Genomic DNA, 9,659 nt, shown 5'->3' on the forward strand with positions numbered 1-9,659 from the left:
GTGGAGGCATGTGGTGTAGGTTTCTGAGAAGAAGGCTGCAGATAAATCGAACCGCTAAAGGCTACAACGCAGTCTGCTTTGGAGATCTCTGTGTTCTTTAAGATAAACCGTATACTTGTCCTTTATTCTCTTTATGAATTGGCTCTGAGGGAAAGCTTAGGATAAAGTAGCCTGCACCGAAATACATATCTGTGAATACATTGACGTCAACAAACTGTCATATGACAGTACATTGTGCTAAGAAGCTTTTCCTTTTGAAAATTCTGTTATGTTCGTGGCTTATCACTACATGGTGGCGTAAGATGCCCCCTGTGCAGCTTAAATTCTGACAGAAATAACACAAGACTTGCACCTGTGTGGACTGTTTCCCACATAAATGTCGTGCTGTCATGCGTGTTGCACCTCTGGCACGAAGACGTGGGCATCAAACTGTCACGAAACTAAACGAAATCAAAATAATATCCTGTGCAGGGAGGACATACGACAAACTCCTGAATCAGTTACTTGTGCAGGCTCTTCAGGAAAATGTGAGTGCATGAGAGAGCCACTGCTTTGACAGTCAGTCCTGCCAGGAAACTAGACATCTCATCTGGCTCTGTCACCAATAATATAATTAGCTTAGGCTGCCTTGCAACCCTAGCCGTTAAGCTGCAATACAGAACCATTTCTTTACGCTGCAGCTGCAAGGTTATGTGTCACACTGATATTGAGGGTCTCTCTGGTTGCAAAATGACATGGGTATACAGAACTTATACCCGAGAATCAAATGCAGGCGGATTTTCAGGAGCGCACAGCTGACACTTTCGTGCACCAGCTGCAGAAATGAGTGACGTGCCCCTAAGAAAAGCACTACAGCCCTAACATTCCCGACCTTTAAAATCAGTATCACCTTGAACCACACGAGCCACTGCTGCTTTCATAAGCTGTGATATTTGCGCATCGCTGCATCTTGGCACAAAGTTTTTTGTCGCGCGCGCTGCGCGAGCCGTGCACGCTGAGGAGGCACCTGAGGAATTTGCGGCGCGGGCCAAGATGGGACGGTTCTGCCTCGTGAGTACACAGGGTGCGCGCTCCTGTCTCCGTATCACTGACACCTAAATTAATTCTCCGGCTCCACGAGACAGACATGCAAAACGGAACGCGCACGGGCAGCGAAGAAAAGCTCCGGCCATGCACGACAACATGCCGATAGCCATCAAATGACACCAAACACGTGCTGTCATATTGAGCTGGTCTGGATCCAAAATTAATTCCGAGCGGAGGCTTTGTGGCGCACCGAAGTGACTTGTTAACGAGCGCGGCGAGCAGCGTGTTTGTGTTTGCACCCCGCAGTCAGTTGCCGGGACCGCACGTCGTAAAATGAGGTTGCGAAGCATCGTTTTGTTCGTTGCTGTCTGCTCTTTCACCGCTTATTATATTTATGAGCCCATTCCCGAGGAGATTGAGGAGAGATGGAAACTCATGCTGACCAACTCTTTCTTCAGAAGTCTCAGCCACCTGGTAAGGAAAACACCCTATCCTGCTCTCTTAGGTTTGCTGATAAGTTATTGATTTGGCTTTGGAAATAAATCCCTGTAGAAGCGGCTTCATGCGCTGCGGATGAACGCACAAATATTTCTTCCTGCAGATTAAAACAATATGTATCCATATATTAAATACAAATATGCAAAATTGTCTTGCTTTTTTTTTTTTTTTTTTGCTCTCTCAGAGTACCTGCGATAGCATGTTAACGTTTATTGTATTTTGCTGATGTAGATGTACATGGTGGTTACACCAGATTATGTCAGATGCTAATCCATGTGTTGTATAGTCCTGCTCACCTGTTCTAATAATAGACCCTAATAAGGAAACTCGACTTGTAAATGACCGTTAGACGCCTGTGGGTAACTGTAGCCCTTTATGACTCTATAGTTTTAAAACACAGCGCATGCAGGATTGTAGCAGCATGAAAATAATAAAGTATCTTAGAAATTAGATAAACATGCACGTAAGTATCTTGCCACACCTTTGTTGCTATTAAAAGATCAGCATAATTAGTCCTTTAAACAAGGAGAAAGCTGGTTTGAGCAAATGTATGAAGAAATCTTTCAGGCTGAGTGGAAAAAAGTGCTGGTGCAGGCTACTGCCTGGAACACAACAGGACATTGTTATTTGTGCTGGTGAATAGAGCTCAATTTGAAATACTCTTTGTGGCAGTCTCTGTGAAGGAAAATATTATTTCAGCATGAAAAATGTATTTATAAAGCAACAAAGTCTATTTTTATGTATTATTATGATGGAGCATCTAATGCATCACAGAATCAAGCCTTTTTTTGTAGCCTGCATTGTTGAGTTATTTGGCTAAATTTATGCCCCTTTTCCAGGCACACAGCCATTCTTTTAAATGATTGATTACCTGATCAGGGTGTTATTACAATAAATGTTTTAAATTGTAATCAGATGTTACACTTGGAGAATGCGCTGTAGACGGTGATAATGAGTGACAGATATGTCTTTCTGTTTCAATATTGAATATAATTGCATCGGGGCCTGTTCTGTTATGCTTCCTCTGTTTTACTACAGCAAATGGTCAGCTGAAACAGAGAGAGATAGGATGCCCCAGTGTATTTTTTTTAACTGCCTGATGGCAGTTGAGCTTGGAGTGCATGTCTCTTGATGAGTTTGCTGTAGTCACAGTGGAAGAGCATCAGCTGATTAGCCTCATGCCAGCCACTGGCTGTCTACCTCATCAGAAATATTAGTTTGAGTCATGCTTTTATAATTTATCATTTAGTTATGGCTTCTCAAAACAAACACCGTAACTGCAGGGGGCTGTTGACATTTTACAAGGCAATATTCACATGACTATAGCCTCCATCTCTCTGCAATATGGCCACATAGTTTGGCATCTTAGCCTGCTCTGTTTTGAATTTTATGAGCTTCGGTCAAGGTGATTGTTTATGTAGGATGAACTGGCTCATAACAGCTCTACTGTGTGCACAAGAGTTAACACTAATGGCTCAGGTTTAATAGACTATGAGAAATTCTGTAATGTGTCTCCCTTTATATTTTATGCTCTTTTTCCCTTTCCAGGCAGACCTCAGTGAATTACTGGGGCTGAAGGACTACATGGGGGTGATGTACTTCATTACTTTCGTTGAAAAGGTAGTGCCTGTGTCTGACGAGCATGTCAAGGTGGCAGAGGAGAGGTTTGATGGAGTGGAGGTGGTGCTGTACCAGCCAAATCAGCGGGGCGGAGACAGTGAGCTCAGGAGAGCTGTCATATACCTGCACGGTGGAGGATGGTGTCTGGGGAGTTCCAGTAAGTTGATGGGTTGGCCTGTCCTCTCCTTTATCACACAGTTAGGAGTCTGTGACTTTGAAGGATGGACAGAGAGCTGGATGGATGGGTAACACACGTTCCTGTGATGTGTTCATCACACAATAATTCTACTATTATGCTGAAAGTACGCTGAAAATTCGCTGTTTGATTGATGCGCCAAATGAAGTTACAGCTTTATATAGACACTCTATGACAGCTGTTATGACAGGATCATAAATAATCAAACAAACTAGCAAACAAAAGGCACCAAGCTTTGGCAGTTTCCTGAAGAAATAACACACCGTCTGCTGGAGCAGTGGGAACCTCAGAGGGCGGTTACCCTTGCTAATCCAAAACCTAAAGACATGACATGCAGTTTGACACATCTCACGCTGTTCTTGCAATCTGTTGAACGGCTCTAGCAGTTATAGTAACACAGATCTCTCGGTGAAGTACAGCTAGACTAAATAGCAGGTTCATCTCTGTTGCTGCAGCGTTACCTTCATCATGCAATGTGACATGTGATGTCGAAAATGGTTTGTGTTGCTTTGGAAGCTCTTTTCCGATCTGTGCCTGTCTTCTCTATGCAGGGATGAGTCCATATGATCTCCTGGCCAGAAGAATGGTCACTGAGCTAGATGCAGTGGTTCTTTCTGTGGAGTAAGTATTTCATATTTTATAGCCAGTGATATGCAGCGACTGCAATATACTGCACAAACTGCTGTGTTAAAGAAATTGCAGTTTGCTCAAAAGGAGTTTTTAAGTGTTGTAGGCACAGGCACATTTAATGTATGAAGCTCAGTATTTAGCTCCAAATGTCCTGTTTTATTTGTATCATTGAGAGTTCAGTCCCACTATTTTCCCCCACCCTCATGCTGTCGTATGAGCCTGTCCTCCTTCATTACTCACACACTACATGGAAGTGAGGATGCAGTAGAGTGAAGCTAACAGGTTTTCATTTGGGCCTGGCCAGGCTTTTCCCTGTCACAGCTACACACGCTGTTGATCTTTGGCACATCCGGCTTTAATTCCGCCTCTCAGTACTGTACATTTCTTTTGCCAGCACTCTCTCATCCAATTAACAGCTCACAGTTTTTCAGCTTTTATCAATCAACAGTTAGTTGAAAGGCCAGTACTCAGTCATACTGGTGCAGTTGTGTTTGACAGTGGGAGGTGGAGTGGTTCAGTGTGTGGGCGTTTAGGCCGTGTGGGTGTATTGCCTTATCTGCCCCATCCAAATTCCTGTCTGCAAATTGTTGAAGGTTCAATGAGTAATTCCAACATTTCACAATCTCAAAGCCATCCATGTGTAACATCTGATTTTTGGATCGAAACACTTTGAGAGATGACACCAGGTCAGTGCAGGAAAAACCATGAAGCAAGAAAAAGGGGTCTTGCAATTTCATGAACTGTTCTGTCAATTGAATAATAAAAAGCATTTCTGACTTGCAAATAAAATTTATTTTGTCTGACATTTGTCAGTGTGGTTTAATTACAGGAGATTATTTTAAGAAAAAGTTACGCATCCTTATTTCACCATTGATTTGCACATATGCTACAGGATGTGTTTGGCTGAAGAGGCGGATTTTAATCGTCAGTGAATGGGTATTTTTGCCTAGTATGTCTTAGCCTATAGGTTAGGCTTGTTAAATTACAGGCAGATAATACTGACCACTGATTTGTCACTTACAGCCTGGGTGAGCAGCTTTCTTTTGCTTCATTTATTTATTTACTTTTTTCTTTTCCAACATGTGACTAAATAAAATGAGAAAGCTGATCTTTAAAAATACGGTTTGTAGTTGTGTAACAAACTAATCTGAGTAACAAGTTAGTAAGTAACAGTCAATTTGCCCAGAATCTGAATCACATTTTGTACAGCCCTCTGTTATTTATACTTTAGTTTGCAACCTGTTATCCCTTGAAAATGTCATCATATTTATTTTCCCTGGCTCAAAATGTTGTCCGTGCACATGGCCTTCAAATCTCATGTTTATTTATGCTCTATCTTTAATCTGCACCTCTCGGCTTTTTCAGGTACCGCCTTGCCCCTGCTCACCACTTCCCTGTCCCATATGAGGACGTGTACCGTGTGGTCAAACACTTCCTCCAGAAGGGGGTGCTGGCCCAGTACTCTGTGGATCCAGGACGCATTGCTGTGTCTGGGGACAGTGCTGGGGGTAACCTGGCAGCTGCCGTCTCCCAGCAGGTACCGAGTCTGTTTTTCTTTTTAGTGTCAGCTCTATTTTTCTGGGTCACGTATGGAAAAAAGGTATAAGGCAAAGTTAATGAGCAAGTTTATGATAAATACTGTTATATTTCCCTGAAACAAATGAACATAATGACCTACTATTTCAGAGCCTTCCGTGAATAACATTATCTTTGGATCTCAACTGTTCAGTCCGTAACTATGTTCATTGTAAGCAAATTGCTTTAGGGATATACAAGATAGTTAAAGCCTTGGGGAACTTACAGTACTTGAGTTGGCAATGCTTCACTCTCAATAAGTAGAATTGTCCACAACTTGGCCTGCAGTGAGGGTTTGAGAAGGAACAATCATTATTCATGTGTTTTCAGTTTTCACGTTGTTGGAATTTGAGGTCAAATCTGTTATGACTGAGGAGGATGCTAAGTTTGTTGGACAACAAGATAATGACCCTTCCCACTGAACTAGCAGGGGAGCCTTCAAATGTGTACAGATGACATATTTGAAAAACTTTAATATCAAATGGAAAAAAGCTGCTAAAACTGGGCTAATAGAGTAAGTGTCTGCATGCATTACGGCATCCTGGTGAAGCATGCTGCCACTACACGGCTGTCTACACTGTCACCATGTTGACACAGTTAAAAAAGAAACCAGGACATCATGCCAAGCTACGAAGTGCACAACTTATAGCTACCTATTAATTAGTGTGTAATTCGGGCTTTATTCCACCCAGATTACCTTAATCTGATGACCCATTCCAGGTGGTGGGCCTTGTGGCACACAGTCCAGTTGACACAAGTAGGAGTGCCAACCTCTATGGCCTTCAAAATCCCGGTTTAAGGCCATTGAGAGTTTGCACTGTTGCACCATGGAGAGTAGCTTTCCCTCAAAGTGCTTCACTTTCCTGGCGTACAAGATCCTGGAGCAGACATCATGTCCCCGGGCATGCTATTAGTCGATGTTTGGTGACAACGCTAACATCATGAGTCAGACATCAGGCTGGATTGGGATTTGCTTCCTCAAGGAAATAAACAAGTGCACTCACTGCTTTGCACTGTCAAAAGGGTGATCCAATGGTGAACCACCCTAATGGGACAAGTTGCTGTATGCCTCTCCTCCTATTGGACAGATTCCCCAGAAAGTCAGCCAAAGGAGCTTTCAGACAATCCAATCCTTTCTACTACTACTGCATGGATTAGACATACACTGTTTAATGTGTTAGTGGAGTGGAAGTACTCCATTAAAATAGCTTCAATTGCTCCCATATTAACATATATTATTCCTTTGAAGCTGAATACAGGAAATGTTTTGAATACTTTCAGTTCATATTTCATCTGATTGAGAAATTCAATTTTCATCGCCGACCTCTCTCTGTCTCCACAGTTACAAAGAGAGCCTGGGCGGCAGGTTCAGTTGAAGGCCCAAGCACTCATCTACCCTGTGCTGCAGGCTCTGGACCTTAACACTCCTTCCTATCAGCAGAATCAAGACATGCCTATTCTTCCTCGCACCCTCATGGTGCGTTTCTGGAGTCAGTATTTCACCAGCGACAAGGCCCTTTTCAGAGCCATGATGGCCAACACCCACAACAGCCCAGAGTCTTCAAGCCTGCTGAAGTTTGTCAACTGGAGCGCCTTTTTACCAGAAACATATCGTAGAAAATACAACTACAGCGCTCCTGCTGTGGCGCAGGGAGTCGAAGGGGAGGCAGTTGGGATGGATGGACCATCTCGATCTTTCGCTGATCCGAGGGCATCGCCCCTGCTGGTTCCAGACACGGCCTTACACTCTCTGCCCAAGGCCTACATTCTGACATGTGAGTATGACGTTCTCCGCGATGACGGGATCATGTATGTCACGCGACTCCGCGCTGCAGGTGTCGAGGTGACACATGAACACTATGACACAGGATTTCATGGAGGGCTGATGTTCACTGTGTGGCCGACCGACTTCCTGATTGCACGTCGCATCACAGACAACTATATCAAATGGCTCAAGGAAAACTTGTAAAAACTCCTGACTATCAATGTCCATTCCAGTTTTTCCACACAATGCACCACTGTTTGATTAGGTGCAATTTTTCCCATCTGGTGTTCAACTTTTTGTTTGTCAATTCTTTTTCTTTGCTAATGCTATTGTCTGTAATATATTGAGAAATAAATGAACTTCTTCTTCTTTCCACTCATACATTTGACCACTTTCGATATCGGTAACACAGGATTTTGAAGGAATAATTCGTATTTTTTCAACTAAGGTTGTTTGAGTACAACCCAAAACATATGACACCATCGCTCAAGTACAACAGAAGTATTGGGTTTATCATCCAACAAACACAATACTAGCCACAGAGATCTGAGGGGGAAAAGCAAACTGTGGAATATCACCAAAAGTTGTGTGTTTGATGGCGGTAGCTGGCCCTGTGTGGTGCTGCTCATTCTTGTTTCCCACCATTGGACCTGCTACCTGATCTTATTTCCAATGCGTCAGTATCAATACTATAACTTACTAATGCATGCCACTGGAATCTGAACTATCTCCTGGGGTTTTCAGAATCCAATATAAGCCTTGGCAAAGTAGGAAAGGATTTTCACAACAGCCAAAAATGATACTCAGTTTAGCCAAAGTTAACATTTGTCACTTAGTACAGCTTATACTGAAACCTAAGATTGTTGTGATGAGAGCAACTCCTGTGTTCCTGACATTGCATTAAAGGTTGGCAAGTGGAATTCAGTTAAATACAGCAACCGTGTTTTTCACAAGGAAAGAATGAACCCTCAGTTGTGTAACCCATACAAATGTGCCACACCAGCAGATGCTTGCTGGTATGGTAAATTATTTACATCGCAGAGTGAATGGTGTCTTCATCAGCACGACATTCCACACAGAATATTGGTATTTATAAGTAAAGACCATGCTGTAACAATATGCATACATCCAAACATTCTTCACCCCATACATACACAAGTTTTTTTTGTGATTGAGTTTAGCTAGGTGTGATGTAGCAATGTCAAAGAGAGGGATAATGCCAAGAAGAGAATTCGGGCAACAATATGGAGCCTTAATCTCTACAGCATGCCACACATCCCAGCATATCAAGGATTCCCTATAATGAGATAGGGATGTTTGTGTGCGTGTGTGTGTCTGTGCGTGGTCTGACTCCTTCTTTGTTGAAGCATGATTTTATTGTAGAGTGAGTAAAAAGCTTTACGTGTGGTAATCCAAAAAGTGCAGTCATATGGGAATAAGAATAATACTCACTGAATCATAAATTTCACTGTATGTTCACAATAAATAAGCTAGTATAGCTTCCAGTATAGACCTGCCTTTCCTTTGTGTCATGAATATAAGCAACAACACAAAGGCTGCTTTGCTGCTGATGAAGTTGTGAGCACAAGACCAAGTGCCAGTTTAATGATAACACTTGCAACATGGAGGAATGTCCAGACAGGAGGCTGGCACTAGACTATCCACTTCTCTGGTCTATGTGGCTATGACGGTAGTGTGTTAGTTCTCAGTCAACTTTTTGTCTCAGAACCTCTGCTTTAACAGCATTCAGAGGAAGAGAGGTTGCTGTTATTTTTTTCCCCCGAGGCCCAACAATAGTTTGAAGTGGTTTGAAACAAATCGCTCGTCTCTCCCAATTATCTTTCTGTTCATGTGTTCTAAAAGATAACAGGGAGGTTAAAGGTTACCAAAAAATAATACTTTATATTAATGTCTCAGTTCTTTAATGTCACACTGTTCTTTCAACCTGCAATGCAGGACACACAAATGCATAGATACAAATGAACGTCCATTACATTCAAGCCCTTGCCAAACAAGTTCAGACAAGCCTATCACGGCAGGTAAATCTCTTTGCATTTTGCAGTATGCTGGAGTTTTTAAGTGTGCGTCTGTGGGGACATTCCTGCTCTGGCGCACAGGTAGTGATGTGTTATACGTCAATTGGCAGTGATTGGTTTGTCAGAGCTGACCGCTGCAAGGGAGTAGGCAACAGCAGCTAGGACCATGGCGGAGGCTACAGCGTATAGCCTCATGTCTAATTACCCTCAATGCCAGAAAGGGGAAACAAAAGCTCGGCACTGCAGGATTTTAGGTTTAACTGTTTAAAAAGAGTCACAGTTGCTACGAAACAGCTGACAGCCTCAGCTTTTA

General features: G+C 42.7%; 1 protein-coding gene across 1 annotated transcript; it reads left to right on the forward strand.

The window, feature by feature from the left end:
- The first annotated feature begins 1,268 nt into the window (after positions 1–1,268).
- aadac (arylacetamide deacetylase) lies at positions 1,269–9,659 on the forward strand. The gene is made up of 5 exons (XM_041940966.1): positions 1,269–1,500; positions 3,073–3,301; positions 3,892–3,961; positions 5,336–5,507; positions 6,888–9,659. Exons 1-5 carry the CDS (start codon positions 1,360–1,362, stop codon positions 7,512–7,514), a joined length of 1,239 nt encoding a protein of 412 aa, XP_041796900.1. The 5' UTR covers positions 1,269–1,359; the 3' UTR covers positions 7,515–9,659.

Source organism: Chelmon rostratus, chromosome 7 (genome assembly GCF_017976325.1).
Source record: "Chelmon rostratus isolate fCheRos1 chromosome 7, fCheRos1.pri, whole genome shotgun sequence".
Taxonomy (NCBI): domain Eukaryota; kingdom Metazoa; phylum Chordata; class Actinopteri; order Chaetodontiformes; family Chaetodontidae; genus Chelmon; species Chelmon rostratus.